At 47.9% G+C, this 19991-nt stretch overlaps 1 protein-coding gene across 1 annotated transcript in view; it reads left to right on the forward strand.

Moving 5' to 3' along the window:
- The window catches only part of LOC308311802 (CTP synthase 1-like), a gene marked incomplete at both ends in the record, with an annotated part of 44171 nt that overhangs the window by 8865 nt on the left and 15315 nt on the right, over positions 1-19991 (forward strand). The window contains 3 exons of the mRNA XM_080758579.1: positions 15705-16140; positions 16291-16562; positions 16884-17375. Of these exons, the coding sequence (XP_080614705.1) occupies positions 15705-16140; positions 16291-16562; positions 16884-17375 (1200 nt within the window). The remainder of the gene's footprint in view (positions 1-15704; positions 16141-16290; positions 16563-16883; positions 17376-19991) is intronic.

Consider the following 19991-nt stretch of genomic DNA (forward strand, 5'->3'; position numbering starts at 1 on the left):
TTTCATTATTGTACCCGACCACGCAGTGGTGGAAAGTAACCAAGTACAATTACTTAAGTAGACCTACTAAACTGTACTTAAGTATACCATTTTGAGGTATTTGTACTTTTACTCCACTATATATGTTTGAAAACATTAGTTACTTTGTAGATTTAGATTACTACAAAACGTACATTAACCACTTTCAGCCCTATGTACATTTCGGCCATTTAAAAATGGCAGAGGTACAAGCTCATTGTGACTGAGCTTCTCTGCTATTTTCAAAAGATTTATATAGCCTACATTTGAAAACTTTAAATGATACATTTCTGCACAATGAGTACTTTGACTTTTACTATATTGCAGTATTGATACTTTTTTAGTAAAAATGTTGAGTACCTTTTCCACCCCTGCTACTGTAAAACCAACCAACACACAGGAGGGGTCGTCACAGCTGTCACTGCTACTGACCTGACCTCCACTACACCGACACATCCACTCATGTCAGACATCGCTGAGCAGTAAGGCCTGGGGCTTTCAACGCAGACAACACAGCTGTGTGGAGAAGATCTCATCATCCCTGAAGGACGTCATGACCAGAAGCCGGGGCAATAATCGCCTGGAAGGTGCTTCACGACATGAGCAAACATTTCGTGGAAGTCTGGGTGGGCTCTGGGGAAATCGAATGGAACCGCTTCATCTCCACGTTTGAATCCTTCCCTGTATGGAGGCAAAACACTCCCCGGGAAATGGATGTAGGATGGATGCCACACCGTGGGATGTCTCATGGTCATGGAGGGAACACAAGAACAAAGTTAATCTCTACGCTGAACGGGAGGCATACGTTAGTCCAACGTACCAATAGTCTGACATATGTGGCCGGTTAAGACTCGCCCGTGGCTCCGACATGCGTGGCCTGTTAAGACTCACCCGTGGCTTCCGTGTGAGGTTAGGTTTCTGGTTTAAGGACTTCAGTGTTTTGTACCATACTATATTGTATGTATAAGTACAGAACAAAGAATGTTTGCTTTCGCCATCTTTGTTGAAGAAGAGTCTGGGCAATTATGATTTAGTCTCACTAGAAACACTAAAAGTTTCTAGATTCTGGCTTAATCTAGTTTACTGGAGGTCAATGCTTGAAGTGTGATTACCTTTGAGGGGATTAAGTATGTTTACCTACACCTTACCACATTACCTAAACCCATTAGTGTCAACCTCAGAACCATCAGATCATGGTCTGATTTGGTCTGGCTTTGTGTTTATGCTATTGCCCTGGCTCTGCTCTAATTGAGAGCCATTTAGAAGTTAGGATAAAATGGTTTGTTTACTCCCCTGCAGTATCATGAAAGGAAGGGGGTTATTACCCTGTAGGCCGGATGTACAATAATAAGTTGTTAATGACATTGGGGACACACAGGAAATACAGGGTTTGGAGGATTGACCTAATTTGCTTAAGTTGGTCTTAAAAGACTCGGACACACCCACTGGTCTTTTAAAATCAATGCTACATTGTCTGCCAAGACTGCAGATGACTGAGTGATTACCTCGCAGTGGGAGGATAAGGGGGAAAGCTATAGGAGAGTGACAAGGGAAAAAAACAAAAGCAACCATCCGAAACAAAGACAGCAACATTATTGATTGAATCATGGACGGGCTGAAGGGAAGAAGAATAGTCAGCGTTTAAGCATGCAGTGCATTGGGTGAAAGTGGGGGAGAGGAGGAGGCCTGGGGGCTGGGGCTGCATGTAAAAGCACAGAATGTGTCTGTTCCAAGGCGACTGATGCAGCTCTGGTGAATCATATCCTCTCGGCTGCTTCTGTGGTGGTCACCAGATGGATTGTGTGTGTGCACATGCGTGCGACGTGCGTGAGAGAGAGAACGTGCATATCTTATCACCTAGTGTTGGTGTTGAGTGGGTAGTATACAGAAGCCTGTGAGTGTGTGCGGCACACACACACACACACACACACACACACACACACACACACACACACACACACACACACACACACACACACACACACACACACACACACACATCTGTTTCTATATACTGTAGACTCACACCTTCATGTTCCAAAATCCAAATACCCTCCAGAAAACAGCTAAAGAATAAACTACACACTCCCACAAACTAATCTAAATGTTTGTAAGTGTGAAGATTAGTTCAACACCACTAGTCAATATTTAGAGTTGATATATGTGTAGTGCATGTGGCTTCTGTCTTAAAGGAGCCTGGAAAACCGAAATACTAAATAATCTTATAGTCCATATTAGTGTTCAGCATTGTCAGAGGACTCCTATATCTAAACAAGAGTATATGACAACATTAACCATATTTACTAATCACTGGCACCTGTGTCTGAGGAATAAAGCGGTTAATGAGCTCTGCCTGTACAGACATCAGAGGATAGTAGTAATCTCATGAGTCAATAGTCAGCCTTGGTGCCTTTAGATTTTTAATGGGACTTGGTGAAACATACCGTGTACATACTCTAGGGGCTGCTATTAGAGTCCGTTGAAAATCTAGAGTCCCAACAAATCTTCCCAGCAGGCTCTCACCATTAAGGCCAGCCTGATGGAGGGGAAAGGAACTGGTTGGAATAACATGTTTCTTCCACGCACTACATCCAGCTGGGAAAACTCCCCTCTCTCAGGTGAAATTAAGCTTGGAGTTTAGACTGCTCATGCATAGAAGCTAGGAAGCATGAGTCCGTTGCTCTCCCCAGGTAGGGGTATTATATTAAGCCCAGGATTACATTAGATAATTGACACTGGGTGAAAAAAATGGGTTGCAAAATCGTGGGATAAAAATGTAGTAAAACAAAAGAAAAACAGGACTCTAGTAACATATTACTGTAACTAGAAGCTCGACCAGCACGCGGCTGGTCTCACTCTATAGCGGCAAGAAGAAAAAAAGGTGTAACGCAGAAACCTGTGGCCTGTAGAATGGGGGGAAAAGGGAAACAAAAGAGAAAAAAGGCATATATTTTATTGCTTGTTTCTCTGGCAGGGACAGGGGAGGAGACAGTGGCAGGGACAGGGGTTCACCAGCTGACTCTAATTGTAATCCATGACAAATATTGTTCTAATCTTTTTTTGTTTTTTCATGATTATCATCATAATCTGTCTGGACTGGATTTATCATCATTTTTACATCACTTTGCAACTCATTTTGGGGAGAGGGATGAATAATGTTCATTATTTTATGTGGTGTTACAAAATGGTGATAACTTAAGACAATTGCCAGACTAGTCTGACAATAAAGTATTCATCATCATCATCATCACCCAGGACTGGTTTTATTATATCTGTACATCGCTCAAAGCTCATTTTTGAAGAGTGATATAATAATGTTCATTACTTTCGTGTTCATGACTATCGTAATAACTCAAACCAAACATCGAAATTGCTCAGCCAGCGAGAGCATGTATTTCATCATGTCCGTCTGTATCATGGAGTCAGATTTATGCGGCGATTATTAGATCTGCAAGGTCATTTTGACCTTGTGACAGTACGTCACAAGGTCGCGTTAAAGTGGAAATCCAACCTCCCCCGACACATCAAGATCAGTTTCTTCTCTGCTACCGTGGAGTCCGTCCTCCTCTACGGCTGTGAATGCTGGACACTTACACAAGCCCTACAGAAATCCCTGGACGGGTGCTACACCAGAATGTTACGTGTGGTACTTAACATCAATCAGGATGAGCACATCACCAACAAGCGTCTGTACGGGGCATTACCAAGTGTAACAGAGAAGATAGCAGTAAGGAGGATGAGACTAGCTGGCCACTGCCACCGACATCAAGAACTCCCGCCCAAAAAGCTTGTACTGTGGGAACCAACACACAGGCATCGATCGAGAGGACGTCCCACACCTACCTACGTGGACGTACTAATGAAAGATACTGGTGCGGAAAGCACAAAGAAGCTGGCCAGATGTATGGAGAACCGAGATGACTGGAAACGACGATGGAGGGCTCGTCTGAGGACGACGTAGAGAGAGAGACACCGCCGTAATCATTTCTGTTTCTCCTCTCCACTAGAGAATTAAGATAGTGCGAGAGAAAAGATAACTTAAATTGATTCTGAATAGTGTGCTTGTAGCACACACAGCTGGAGCAAACCATTTACAGATGTAGAGAGACAGACAGACAGACAGACAGACAGACAGACAGACAGACAGACAGACAGACAGACAGACAGACAGACAGACAGACAGACAGACAGACAGACAGACAGACAGGCAGGCAGGCAGGCAGGCAGGCAGGAAGGAAAACGCACAGGGAGACGGAGAGAGGGATTGAAAGCTGATATTATATTCAGGAGGCTTTAGAAAGTCTGAATTCAACATTTTTCTCCTGGAAATGTTTAATTCATTTCCAGGCGTCTCTCAGACCATGAGTCTCTCGTGTTTGAACAGACATTCTCTGGAGCTGAGGATGAAAATTCATTCATGAGAATCTACTTGTTGTGATGCTGCACACACCTTCATTTAACAATACAATATATTAACTTCAACAAAGCCAGGTACAAGGCCCAGTCAATGTATCTGAGAATCCCTGCAAGACTCCACTGGCTCCAATTTATAATCAGAAGAATGTTGCTTGCCAAAAAGAAACAGAAGTACAAACTAACCATTTAACGCTGCAATGCATTGATAGCGAAAATAGACCGTTTCATTTTGGCCCTCACACATTTTGGCCCTTACTAAACTCAATGACTGATTATATATTATATTATAATTATAATATATTATAATTATTATTATACAATTTGTGTAGTGACACCCGAAAAGGGAGCCCAATTTCAGCTGGCACAAATGCTTCAATTCTGTTAAATAAATTAAATGAAAATGAATACATGGCAACGCATCCAACTACGGTAGATGTTCAATTAGAAAGTAATAAATAATAACTTGAATTTATATAGCGCCTTTCAGGAAACCCAAGGACGCTTTACAATACAGAAAGAATAAACAAGTAAAATAATAAATATGTAAACAAAAACCCTCACAGAGAAAGAGAGGGACCTAACTAGACACAAGGACTGGCTGGGGCAAACAGGTGACAATGGGTGGAGGACTAGTACCAATGAAATACCAACTCGGACTGTGAACATCCATGGCACTGACTGAAGTTCCTCCTGGGAGGTAAACAGCTTAGTGAATCTGGCCCAAATCATTATTTCTTTCCGCATTTCTGCTCTGATAGTGACAGTGAGGGAGACAGGAAAGGTGTGAGAGAGAGGGGTGATGGCATGCAATAAAGATTCTCGAATCATATTCGAACCCAGCTGTGGGAAGGACTAGGGGAAAAAGCTTTTTTTTCTATTAAAGTGAAGCCATGGTAAAACATTCTCGGTATAAAGAAGTGTTTGTATCACTTGAACAGTGTGACATTTGAGAGAGAAGGGCAAGACATGTTACATTGTTTTGGGAATATTTGTTTTGGGAAAAGCTTGATGGAGATGACACAGAAGTGATAAATAACTGTGTTCCTAAAAGGTCTGCTTCGAAGACACAACCTGAGTGGAGCAAAAGTTGAAGAAGAAACTGAATTATATTTTTTCTTTAAATGTCTGCTGTCAGGCATGATATTTCACCTTCTGCATAAACAACAGCCCTTCAGCTGAATCCACAAACATTTGCACAGGAAAATGAGCGCAAACTTGTGACTGAACAGATGGGCAAGTGCTAATATTTGCACATGTTGATTAGATAGTTTGATTAGATTTGTTTATCAATAAACTAATACCTAATACCAAACGAGGAGTTGTCATGGTTAAGTCAAGTTAAATCAGGTACATTTTATTAATATACTATAAGAATCAGCTCTACCACGCACGCGCAGTCGCGCACACACACACACACACACACACACACACACACACACACACACACACACACACACACACACACACACACACACACACACACACACACACACACACACACACACACACACACACACACACACACACACACACACACACACACACACACACACACACACACACACACACACACACACACACACACAGGGAGAGAGAGCGAGACCTGAGAGAATTGTCTTAAGCCTGCCTTCAAATAATACATATAGGCTCTCATCCGGTTCCATCCTGTCATCCATTTGACAGCTTGAGTGTGAGAAAGCATTGTTAAAAAGATGCATGTTATTACAGATGTCAGCTCACGCTGGTCACAAACGGGTCCAAGTTGCTCTGCTTCAGTAAAGTTGTGATGATACAGTATTTTTACCCTCGAGAGAAATGGGAAAACACAAGATTGTAGAGAGAACACTTAACAATGCATATTCAGTGCATCGTTGATTGGCATGTGAAAGACACTTGAATAATTTAGTGGGCCTCAAGTCAAGTCTGTTTCATATAAAGTACATTTAAAAACAGCCAACGGCCGACCAAAGTACTGCACAGCATGAGAACAAAAAACCTAATAATTACAGATAGGTTGTTCCACAGATTTGGAGTGGCGACCAAAAAGGCTCTTAAGTCGGGGGCGTGGAACCTTAAAAGGCAACTTCTCCCCTTTTGCAACCAGATCTTATTTTAAATAACACAGCTGCCTCCCCCCCCTCCCCTCTCCACAAGGAGGAGCAGTGCACCAAAGCATGATGGTCATTGTAGGAATTCAGCAATCCAGTCAAACACGCAGACCAGACTACATTATTTGTCTGGCCATATAGGGTACAAATTTCAAATTGTGCTACGGTTATCTATATTCTATACCACAAATACTAACATTAAGTGACTGCAGTTTCTTCCGGCAGTGAGGAGCCCCTGATCTGTTGATCATGAGTGGCCTATTGTTAATATCCGGGGGAGGAAGCAGCTCTAGGGTCACGAGAACAAGAGGAAGACCCAAGCTGTCGTATCACCCCCTCCAGTTAACAAGTTAACAAGTGAGAAATTACTCATTGTGCCCGTGGAGGTGCATCGATGTGGGGGCAGAGACACACCAGATCTATTAACATGACGATTGAAGAAGATGCAAACTCATTACGTTGACAGAGAGAGAGAGAGAGAGAGAGAGAGAGAGAGAGAGAGAGGGGTATAGAGGGGTATAGAGGGGGAGAAATATTGACGACAGTGCCCACAGTTGGTGCACATCTGTAAGTTTTCACCGGCTGCCGGGCGCGGCTGCACTATAATAACTTTGGGGCAGGCCCGTCTAGAGCTTGAATGGACAGGTATCAGTCAAAAGGGAGACATCGAAGAGGAAGGAGGGATGGGAAGGATCGACATATGGAATGTCAGAACAGGTCAGCTCCATATATGGAGATCGAAGGGTTTAGGTCGGAGGTCAGATGTAGAGTTGCTGGCCAATAATATTGATGACATCAGAGATCTCCATATGGGCATTGCATATATGGGCTTAATATTGATGCCATCATCAGGGATCTCCCCATCCCTGATGATGTCAAGTGATGTCACAAGGCATGACCATATATGGAGGCGTGGGGTGACGGACTGGCTGACGGTAAATGCACGTTTTCATTGTAAATGCGACCCGTGGTCGCAACAAGCTCACAGTGTGTCACATTCATGACCCAATCTGAGGCCATGGACCTACAAGCTCACAAAGTGTTGCATCATGACCCAAACATTTGAAGCGGGTGCCTAGTCTTGGCCACGCCTTTGGCCTGGCGGAGACAATTACGGTGCAAAATAAATTATTAAGTAACCTTCGTAAAAGGCAGCAGCAAACAGAAAGGTATTTGTCACACAGTTGTGCCCACTGCCCGCTGCGACAGTATTGGCTTCGGTTTCAAAGAAATGTGAGTTGTATATAGTTCCTGATAGGTGTGTTGCATAAAAACTGAAAGCTGCTTTCACCACATTAACATAAAAGGTGGACAATATATCATACAGGACAAAGTTAACTACATCCGATGCCGAAGGACACCATAGAAGAGGACCCTGCAGCAGAAGAAGACACAGCAAATAGTGAGACAATAAATCACTGAATTGGCAGAACAGCTTTTCATGATTGCCTAACAGAAATAGTTGTTTTGAGGTCCAGATTTGCCATGCGCTAGTGCTAGCCTGTAGCAAGTGCTAGTAGTGTGGTTCAGATAATAGCTGTTGAATCTGTTACATTAATCTGTTGTCTCACACACAATGTTTGATTGCATTGTCTAACTTACTATTTGTTTATTCTTTTAGGTGATGTAAAAGCCCGTTTATGGGGTTCTTTTCTCACCTGCACTTATTTGTCTCTTTTAATAATGTCACGTTTTTGTATAGGCTACTGTTTTGGAGGGGGAACTACCCCATAGCGATTTGATTGGCTGAGGGCTTAAAATGTGAGGACAGAAAAGTGAGGACGCCAAAAGTGATCGGCCCGGAATGTGATGATGATGTATGATGATAGAGCGCCCCTCACTTCACATGTGTGATTTTTTATTGTGCGAATAATTTTTGAGGGGCGCTAGCCTCTATAGTGTATAGATTCTTGTCCTAACACAAACATTAAATGCCATTGACAATGAATGGAGAATTTACAAAATATGTGTCTGAGCAAATCAGTATTTTTGTCCTACACAAAGACTAAATTCCCATTTACAGTGAATGGATGATGTACGATGATAAGAGCGCGCCTTACTTCACAGGTTTTACTTTTTTTTTTTTTAATACACACACAAACGCACGCATGCATGCATGCATGCATGCATGCACGCGCACACACACACACACACACACACACACACACACACACACACACACAGTACATCAGATAGAACTCTCATGCATTTTTGTTCCCATGTGGATGTGAACTCCCCCTACACTTCAATGGGACTGGCCGGGGGCTACTATGAAAAAGAGGTTTGAATCTAATAATAACAACAGCAGCAACATGTGCAGAGTGTGGAGTGTGTCGCTCACTGCCCCAAGCAGGTCCTCCACCACTGAGAACTTTAGCATACCGGTAGTTAAAGGAGAATTCTGGGGTAGCCGTTTTCTTACCGATTTATGACGATAATATATTTACTGCTGGTAGAGGCAAAAAAAAGAAAAGGAACAAAAAGGCCTTAGTAGCGTGTTGTAGCTCTGAGCAGGGAGGAGGGGTCTAATGTTTGTTTTAGCCTTAGCCGGAAGACCGCTTGGGACTTATTTCGGACATGGACGACAAATAAAATAATTGTCAAGCGATCTAAATAAGTGATTTAGGGATTGACTGGTCGGGGCTGAGGAGAGCTTGGCATGGATGTTTTGCCTCTGAGAGGTCCCTGGAACAACATATTTTGAGATGGGGGTCCGTGGCCAAATACAGATAATTCTGGAGGTATTGACATGAAAAAGGTTGAGCACCGGCACTGACATAGAAACAGGTTTTTCAGAAAACTGTTAAGATCTAGAAGCCTTTTTTAATCGACCAGTCCAAAATGGGTTAAAGCCTGATCAGCACCACTGATCAGGTTAGTCGGAGCGCTGATGTCATCACGTCAAAGCTTTGGAATACAGTATACCTCGTCCCCACAACGACCTCACCTCTAGGGGGCGCTGTCTGAGGCTGCTGAACCCTGTAGGTTCACCTGCCTCACCTGACCGAAGGTTTGATAGCAGCGTGCACACACACACACACACACACACACACACACACACACACACACACACACACACACACACACACACACACACACACACACACACACACACACACACACACACACACACACACACACACACACACACACACACACACACACACACACACACACACACACACACAAAGACGCTGCGAGTGTCATTATATATCTCCAAATAGTAGCCAGGGTGTTTAATGCGAAAAAATTATTTGGACCTTGTGCATTCAAAAGGAACTGGAGTGCTGGAGGGCTACTACTTGGACATAATATGGAAGGTCACTGCTGTAACTATGATGACAAATGTCTTCCCTCTTCTCGCTTGAGAATCCAGAGCATGGGGAGTTGGCAAGCATGGACCAAGATAAATTAAGATAGCATAAGGTCAGGAGGTCCTTTGTACGTAGATAGCAGCTGTTGTCTTTAAGAAGCTTACATCCTGCTTTTACTATGCAATTTACAATTCAGGCATTTAGAAGACGCTCTTAATCCAGAGCGATTTACAGTAAGCAAGAACAACACATGGTAATACTAATACATCGAATACATTAAAAAAATAGTCATCAAGAACCATACGTGAGCTAAGAACCTAACAACAGAGCAAGTTAGGTGTCGAGGGAGGCAGGTAGGAGGCAGGTAGACACACACCCACAAAGGCAGACAGAATCAGTGAGTGAGTTGGACTAATGCCTTCTTATCTCTTGCCTTAGGCTGTCCATTTCCCATCATTCTACTCTTGTCTCCCTCTGCTTTCATCTTCTCCTGCACTCGGCTCAACCTGTCCCTGCTGAATACAACTCTCCTGGAAATATTGTACTGGTCGATGTATACTGGGCCAAAGTTAGCTCAAGGCCCGCTCAAAAAGGTGAGTCAGACAGCATTGAGCTCCACACAGCGATTGACAAAATAATGTGTTGATTTAATGAGTGAAAGCTGAATTGCCAGTATTATGTTCAACAAAAAAACATCAGTTAATTCCATTTTTATTTATCTGTCAATTTATTTTTGCTGTTTATTTATTTTTGGTTCTGTATTTTAGAACTGTATACTATATATTTTTCTAATTGCTTACATTACATTACACGTCTGGAACAAACTTCAGAATTAACTGTGTTTGTTCTACTTATCCAATGTAACTTAACTTTTAGTGTTATGTCCATTTAGAACAAAGTGTTTTCCTGCTTCCTTACAAATTTGGCAGTGATATATTTCTTCCAGTGTGAGTCAAGGTTGTGCTAATTGAAATGCAGTGTGCTCGTTGCACTCCCCAAAACGCAGGCATGGCCGGCGGTCGCACACAGAATATAAATCCTGTTTGCCGCTGCAGATGTTTTTTTTATTATTATTATTATTTTATTCCTGCACTGGAATTTTACTATTTTTTGTTTCATTTCCACATAACTATTTTTTATTATTATTATTATTATTATTATTATTATATTTGTTTTTTTTGTTGTTTTCACATGACCTTTTACTGTTCAGAATAAAGTGGTTGTCGGCTGGCTAATTTAGTTGTGATGTATTCATTCCAGAGTCAAGCTTGTGCCAATTGAAATGCAGTGCAGGACCCCAAACACAGGCATAGTCTTTATTTTCCTTATTGTCTGCTGGAAAGATAGGCCTTCCAATGTATAATATATCCATTTTCACAGAAACCCAGAGAACCATGCAGAGTATAGGCATTCTATCAGATAAACCAGAACTAGTAAGTTAGGTGATGGCTCAAATGGCCCATATTTTATTATGAAATTTATAAGCTATGTTTTTATCATTTTTGTATTCGAATGCTGTGATGATGATCCTGATACTGTTTGATTGTTTTGTAGGAAAAATAAATCGGCTTCCCATCATGCACCTGTAACCCAACATGCATTGCACTGTGTCACGTGATCGGCTAATGGCGTTGCTTACTCTATGGTTACTGGGTGTCGGTTGTTTTTGGCTGCACACACAAAATTGGGCAAAGACAAATATGGCAGAAATGGTAGGGAGCAATGTCGATAGCACTCAATAGCGCGGCGCAATGCTGAAGTGTGTTATGGAGCTAGTGCAGGCTACTGACGTGTGATAATTAGAGATGTAATGGGCGCAAACATAGCAATGGAAAGTGAAAAGTGTGGGTAGTGATAACAGTTGCGTATGATAACCCCACTTCCGCCACTTTCCCCTTACAAGATACGGTGCTTCTCCATAGTGTGGAGTGATGGTTTGGCCCTCTATGTTGATTTCTTTGTAACATGCCAAGAGTAGTTTGTGTTGTCGCTGCAGTATTGTGGAGCTGGTCTGAATTACTTTTGGCTTTTGCCTGTAGTTGAAGCTGCACTCTCTTCATTTCTCGTTGGAGATTTTCACATTTTCAATACCCGTGGGTGTACGTGAACGCTATGCACCCAAACAATGTGAAGACTGCCAGCGGCATTCCCCTGAAAGTGGGAAAAAAATGAAATGCTGTTCAGATACAAGACACACACAGCTGTTGCCTTTGACTGTAAATGTCACTGTGTGATTACCAGTGATGCAGTGTGCACTGCGACTACAGAAACCTAACTAATCGAGGGACGATCTCGCCAGGCTCAACCAACCGGGATACCGGGATATCTCTCACACACACACACACACACACCCCCCCAAGATTAGACAAGATCTCTCCTTTCACCTACAACAGCAGATTGTTCGTGCCCTACGGAAAGAGCCAGTATGCTGCCAACAAAGACTTGGCAAGCATGGACCAAGAGAAATTAAGAGATCGTAAAGTCAGTATGACCTTTGGTAATATATAGTCCTGTTCTTTAGGCACTTTGAACTGCACAATGCACATCCTGCTTTACTAGGAGTGCCACAGTTTAACTTTAACTAAGAATTAACCATATTGCCAATTCCAACCCCCATCATATGGTCACTCCTATAGACACCAGGAGCTCAACCACAATGGTGTCCTATTGATTGATTGACAAAAAGTGCATAATATGAAACATATAATTATATGTATATATATTGTGGAGTCTGTCAGGTCTCACCTCAGGGGGAGGGGCGAGTTACCATGACAACCAGGCACGCCCACGGCCGTGTCATAGACTCAGTCTACTATCCCAGAGCAATTCTAAATCAGCTGCGCCTCATTCCGGCCGCGCCCTTTATAAACAACCTGCGCACCTAGCAGTATCAGATCCCTGCTACACACAGACGCTCGCGCAGCATATGCCGTCCACTCGGCGTTGGATGGTAAGTCCACACTCCTCTCACTTATGGACTCTCACGTATGGACTATGTTTATTGTTTGATCGTTTGTATCACCACTCAATTGCTCTCTTATTCTCACATCACCAGGCTTGTAGGAGTGGGGCTGGAAGCACACGCAGGAGCGTGTGCCCCCCATAGACAAGTATACACGGAGAGCCGCATGCATACTGGAGACCCACCTGGCTCGTATCGGGGACGAGTGCGGAAGACGGGACCCCCGTATGGAAACGGCAGCTCAACAGCTCCATAAGGTCGCAGTAAGACAAACCGTTCACTATCTATCACCCGTGTTATTAAGAAGAGGCACTCATAGTGGCAAATGAGCAGCTAAGGATAATAACGAAGATTGTGAATGAAGGAAGTCACCCTGTCGATGCTAAATGAAGACTGTGAATGAAGAGTGTCACCGTGGTATTGTACACTGAAGATTGTTGAATGAAGATAACCCCGTAGAGACTAATGGAAGCTAGCAGGCTCTAGATAAAGTGTCACGTCCACCCTGTGAAAGAAGACAGGCCCGTGTTATGTTTATTTCACCCTTTGAAGAGACTTTAAGTTGGCTTGCGCCGCCAGGCCCGGTGAAAGAAGACCGTTAGAAACTAGAGCGCTTACTTTGTGTTAACCCCCTGACTGCCGTTGTCGTACCGACACGGCCACCCAGTAGATAGAGAGAAATAAGAATATAAATGCTTGTGTATCTTCCTGTTGGCCGAGCCTAAGGGGCCCTCCGTACCATACTCGCCCGGTACCATACCAAGTACTTTTACTCTAATTACTCACCACCCCGTATCCGAGTACTTCTACTCTAAAGTACTCTTCTGTGCCTTGTGGATAGAGAAAGATACGCACCCCCCTTACCTACCTCCGGGGAAGCCTCCTGGCCTCCTCTGGAACCTGGAAAAGAAGAAGAGAAAGAGTTATACAAAGGTCCAGTTGGTAGACTGCCTAGACCGGGTGTCTCAGGCCCCAACTTTGTACTTACCTTGTGCTCTGACCGTATGCTAACATCCCCTCTCATCCTCTGCAGTGACGACTCCCGCCTCGGAACCGGGACCTCATGAAAAGAATATTACTGTCTGAGTTCTGTTTGTGAAAACTGACGTTGTTTGAACCTGTTGGAGAAATAAAGCAAGGGGCGCCCTCGTGTGTCTAACCCCTGAAACTGCACTCTGAGTTGTATTTCCCACCCGACCTCCCACATATGGTGGAGAATGCGGGCATTCATCTGATCTCAACCACCGCCTAAACATGGCCAGCCTCGAATTGGCCGCCCTTCTCCGAAGTCAGACTGAACTACAGAACGCTGTGCGTGAGGTGGTCCGCAGGCTAGACCGACACGGCGATGTCCCTAGGACCCCCAACGCCGTCCTCTCCAAGCAGACCCCCGAGGATGACATCGAGGCGTACCTCGAACTCTTCGAACGCACCGCCGACCGCGAGCAGTGGCCCGCCGCCGACTGGGCCGGCATACTGGCGCCCTACCTCTCGGGAGAGGCTCAACGCGCATGTCGGGACCTTCCCGCCAGAGACGCTCGAGACTACGAGACGCTGAAGGCCGCCATCTTGTCCACCCTCGGCTACAGCCTGCCCGCCCGGGCCCAGCGGTACCACATGTGGGCCTATCAGCAGGCCCAGCCCCCTCGCGCTCAGGTCGCCGACCTCTACCGCCTGACGCAGAGCTGGCTGACCACGGGCGGAGAGACCCCGTGGATTGAGAGATTAGTCATAGACCGGTGTGTCCGTGCCCTGCCATCCGACGCCAAGAAATATGTTGCCCGAGTCAGCCCCACATCCGTGGACGCCCTGATCGCCCTCCTGGAGAACCACCACGTCTGCTCGGAGATGCTCCGCCAGACCAAGAGCGACGCCGTCCCCAAGACAGACGACCGCCGAGACCGACGCCGACCAGCCCCGCCGACCCCGCCGGCCCCGGTCCGGCCCCGTGCCTCCGGCCCCCCCGACCGCAGCCCGCGGATCCGCAGGTGCTACGTCTGTAATCGGGAGGACCACCTGTCCTGGGCCTGCCCAGAGCGGCCCCCCGGCCCCGATGTCTCCATGCCCTCCGCGGACAGCATGAGAGGGCCCCGCCCCTGCCTCCACACCGGAAGTGAGAGCCGACGACAGACCACCCTCCCCGCCCGGGTTGATGGGACCGACACCCATGCCTTGCTGGACTCAGGCAGCGTGGTGACGCTGGTCCGGGGTGACCTCGCCTCCGCCACCAATGGACCCACCATCCCGGTCACGTGTGTCCACGGAGATGTCCGACGGTACCCCGTCGCCCACGTGACCGTACAGACCCCCCGTGGCTCCGCGTTGGTCGCCGCCGGAGTGGTCCCCGAACTCCCAGTCCCCCTCTTGATCGGAACGGACTGTCCGCTGTTCGAGAAATACTGGAACCCGGGACGACGAGGGCCCCCCAGGACGCGGCGCCGCCGACGCCGCCGAAGTAGCGTACCCCTCGTCGCCTGCCCCGCCCTCCGCGAAGACGGGACCTCGTCCACCAGCAGCGGCAGAGGAAGTCCCCAGCCAGAACCCTGGCCGGAAGAAGCGGAGGCCTCCGACGCCGACGACACGCCGGCCCTCGGTGAAGACCCCTTCCTAGAGTTCCCCAGAATAGACGCGCCACCCCCCCGGCGGCAAGGATCGTTCGCCACCGCTCAGTGGGCCGACCCCAACCTGGCTGGCGCCAGGCGGAACGTCGTGGCTGTCGACGGGAAGCTGAACCCGGGGGTGAGTGAGAAACCTTTCCCACACTTCTTCGTCCGACACGACTTACTGTACCGCGCTTGCAAAGACCCCGCTGGGGAGGTCGTCGAACAATTACTCGTCCCCAAACCATATGTGTCCCGAGTAATGTATCTCGCCCACTCCCACCAGTTAGGGGCCCACCTGGCCGTACAAAAGACTTACGACCGGGTCGCCGCCCGTTTCTATTGGCCAGGCGTTAAGAAGGCCATTGAGGAGTTTTGCCGCTCCTGTGCCGAGTGTCAGCTAACCGCCCCCCGCGGCGTGCCCCATAGCCCCCTAATTCCAATGCCAATTATCGATGTACCGTTCTCCCGTATCGCCATGGATATTGTCGGACCCCTCCCTAAGTCCGCCCGGGGCCACCGGTACATCCTAGTCATCATGGATTATGCGACGCGCTATCCGGAGGCCATCCCCCTCCGCACCGCCAACGCCCGGGCCATCGCCCACGAGTTGCTGATGTTATTCAGCCACGTCGGCATAGCGGACGAAATCCTGACGGACCAGGGCACGTGCTTCATGTCCAGAGTCCTAGCATCCCTGTATAAATGGCTAAAGGTCAAGCGTATACGGACCTCCGCCTACCACCCTGAGACGGATGGTTTGGTCGAACGGTTCAACCAAACGCTGAAGAAAATGTTAAAACGCGTCACGGAAGAGGACGCCAAAGACTGGGACCGCCTCATCCCGTTTGTACTCTTCGCAATTCGCGAAGTACCCCAAGCGTCAACCGGGTTTTCGCCCTTTGAGCTCCTGTACGGGAGGAAACCGCGTGGCCTCCTCGACCTGGCTAAAGAAGCCTGGGAGAGCCAGCCGTCCCCCCTCCGCAGCGTCATCGAACACGTCGACGCGCTCCAGGAGCGCGCCAAACGCATCTGGCCCATCGTAAGAGAGCACATGGCCGCAGCCCAGACGGCCCAGGCGCGCACCTACAATAAGGGTGCCAAGATCCGAGAGTTCGCCCCCGGCGATAAAGTGCTGGTGTTGGTCCCCACCAGCGAATGTAAGTTCCTGGCCCGATGGAAGGGCCCATATGAAGTCGTAGAGAGGAAAGGAGACGTGAACTACCGGGTGAGTCAGCCAGGCAGAAGACGCGGACACCAGATCTACCACGTGAACATACTGAAACGGTGGCATACGCCGGAGGAAGTGCCCCTACCCGCTTTAGTAACCTTTGTCTCCCCGCAGGCCCCGGCCGTGGCCCTTGGTGAGGGTCTGACGCCCCAGCAGACACAGGACTTGCGGGAACTACTCGATCGGAACCGCGACGTGTTCTCAGAGTTACCGGGCCACACCTCCGTGCTAAAGCATGACATCGACACCCCTAACGGCCAGGTAGTGAGACTACGGCCGTACCGGATCCCGGAGGCACGAAGGAAGGCAATCCAAGAAGAGGTCCAGAAGATGCTCGAGCTGGGGGTCATCGAGGAGTCCCACAGTGCCTGGTCGAGCCCGATCGTGATTGTCCCCAAACCCGACGGCACACTCCGCTTCTGCAATGATTTCCGGAAGTTAAATGAGATCTCCGTGTTCGACGCGTATCCCATGGCCCGCGTCGATGAGCTGATTGACCGGCTGGGGCCCGCCCGGTTCATCAGTACCCTCGACCTGACGAAAGGGTACTGGCAGGTTCCCCTCACGGAGAGAGCCAAGCAGAAGACGGCCTTCATCACTCCCGATGGACTCTTCCAGTACCGAGTGATGCCCTTCGGAGTACACGGGGCCCCCGCCACGTTCCAACGGCTGATGGACCGGATACTGCGACCCCACCAGGCCTTCGCGGCGGCCTACCTGGACGATGTAATCATCCACAGCGCCACCTGGGGACAGCACCTGGAGCGGGTCGACACAGTCCTAGCCACCCTACGGGCGGCCGGCCTGACCGCCAACGCAAAGAAGTGCCGCATTGGTTGGACCGAGACGGACTACCTCGGCTACACCATCGGCCGAGGGTGCATCCGACCACAGACGAGGAAGGTGGAGAAGATCCAGACCTGGCCACGCCCGGTGACCAAGAAGCAGGTCAAGTCCTTCCTCGGCCTGATCGCCTATTACCAGAAGTTCGTCCAGAACTTCGCCACGATCGCGGCCCCCCTCCACGACTTGACCAAGAAGAACCTTCCCCACCACGTCCAGTGGACGGACGAGGCGGACGAAGCCTTCCGCACGTTGAAGACCGCCCTGTGCAGCGAGCCGGTGCTCGTGGCGCCGGACTTCACAAGGCCCTTCATCCTCTCCACGGATGCGTCCAACACCGGGGTCGGCGCTGTCCTGTCCCAGCCGCTAGACGGAGATGAGCATCCCGTACTGTACATCAGCAGGAAGCTGCTGAAGCACGAGCGTAACTACTCCACGGTCGAGAAGGAGTGCCTGGCCGTGAAATGGGCCATCCATCACCTCCGGTACTACTTATGGGGCAGACAGTTCACCCTCGTGACCGACCACGCGCCACTCAAGTGGATGGCGGCAAACAAAGACCGCAACGACCGTGTCACCCGCTGGTTCGTCGAGCTCCAGAGCTACAAGTTCGAGATAGAGCACCGGCCCGGGACCAAGATGAAACACGCGGACGCGCTCTCAAGACTGTACGAAGACGAGGGAAGTAGTCAAGCTCCTTGCGGTAGCAAGAAACTTAGGGGGGGAGTGTGTGGAGTCTGTCAGGTCTCACCTCAGGGGGAGGGGCGAGTTACCATGACAACCAGGCACGCCCACGGCCGTGTCATAGACTCAGTCTACTATCCCAGAGCAATTCTAAATCAGCTGCGCCTCATTCCGGCCGCGCCCTTTATAAACAACCTGCGCACCTAGCAGTATCAGATCCCTGCTACACACAGACGCTCGCGCAGCATATGCCGTCCACTCGGCGTTGGATGGTAAGTCCACACTCCTCTCACTTATGGACTCTCACGTATGGACTATGTTTATTGTTTGATCGTTTGTATCACCACTCAATTGCTCTCTTATTCTCACATCACCAGGCTTGTAGGAGTGGGGCTGGAAGCACACGCAGGAGCGTGTGCCCCCCATAGACAAGTATACACGGAGAGCCGCATGCATACTGGAGACCCACCTGGCTCGTATCGGGGACGAGTGCGGAAGACGGGACCCCCGTATGGAAACGGCAGCTCAACAGCTCCATAAGGTCGCAGTAAGACAAACCGTTCACTATCTATCACCCGTGTTATTAAGAAGAGGCACTCATAGTGGCAAATGAGCAGCTAAGGATAATAACGAAGATTGTGAATGAAGGAAGTCACCCTGTCGATGCTAAATGAAGACTGTGAATGAAGAGTGTCACCGTGGTATTGTACACTGAAGATTGTTGAATGAAGATAACCCCGTAGAGACTAATGGAAGCTAGCAGGCTCTAGATAAAGTGTCACGTCCACCCTGTGAAAGAAGACAGGCCCGTGTTATGTTTATTTCACCCTTTGAAGAGACTTTAAGTTGGCTTGCGCCGCCAGGCCCGGTGAAAGAAGACCGTTAGAAACTAGAGCGCTTACTTTGTGTTAACCCCCTGACTGCCGTTGTCGTACCGACACGGCCACCCAGTAGATAGAGAGAAATAAGAATATAAATGCTTGTGTATCTTCCTGTTGGCCGAGCCTAAGGGGCCCTCCGTACCATACTCGCCCGGTACCATACCAAGTACTTTTACTCTAATTACTCACCACCCCGTATCCGAGTACTTCTACTCTAAAGTACTCTTCTGTGCCTTGTGGATAGAGAAAGATACGCACCCCCCTTACCTACCTCCGGGGAAGCCTCCTGGCCTCCTCTGGAACCTGGAAAAGAAGAAGAGAAAGAGTTATACAAAGGTCCAGTTGGTAGACTGCCTAGACCGGGTGTCTCAGGCCCCAACTTTGTACTTACCTTGTGCTCTGACCGTATGCTAACATCCCCTCTCATCCTCTGCAGTGACAACTCCCGCCTCGGAACCGGGACCTCATGAAAAGAATATTACTGTCTGAGTTCTGTTTGTGAAAACTGACGTTGTTTGAACCTGTTGGAGAAATAAAGCAAGGGGCGCCCTCGTGTGTCTAACCCCTGAAACTGCACTCTGAGTTGTATTTCCCACCCGACCTCCCACAATATATATATATATATATATATATATATGTATTATAATTATATTTGTACATGGGGTTAAGACTCACCCGTGGCGTCCCTGTGAGGTTAGGTTAGGGTTTGGGGTAGGGGTCGGACTGTCTGGATGTCGGACCAAACGCATGCACCCGAATGCCATGCTTGAGAGTGGTAAAAGAGAAAAATATAATCAGTACAACTACATTCATACAATTTGTAAAACAGCGTGACACAACATGGACCCGTTAACACATGTACCTACACCGTTAACACATGTACTGACGAGTTGTATGGAGGATCGAGATGACTGGATATGTTTGTCCAATTAAG

Source organism: Protomyctophum bolini (genome assembly GCF_963924005.1).
Source record: "Protomyctophum bolini genome assembly, chromosome: 24".
Lineage (NCBI taxonomy): Eukaryota > Metazoa > Chordata > Actinopteri > Myctophiformes > Myctophidae > Protomyctophum > Protomyctophum bolini.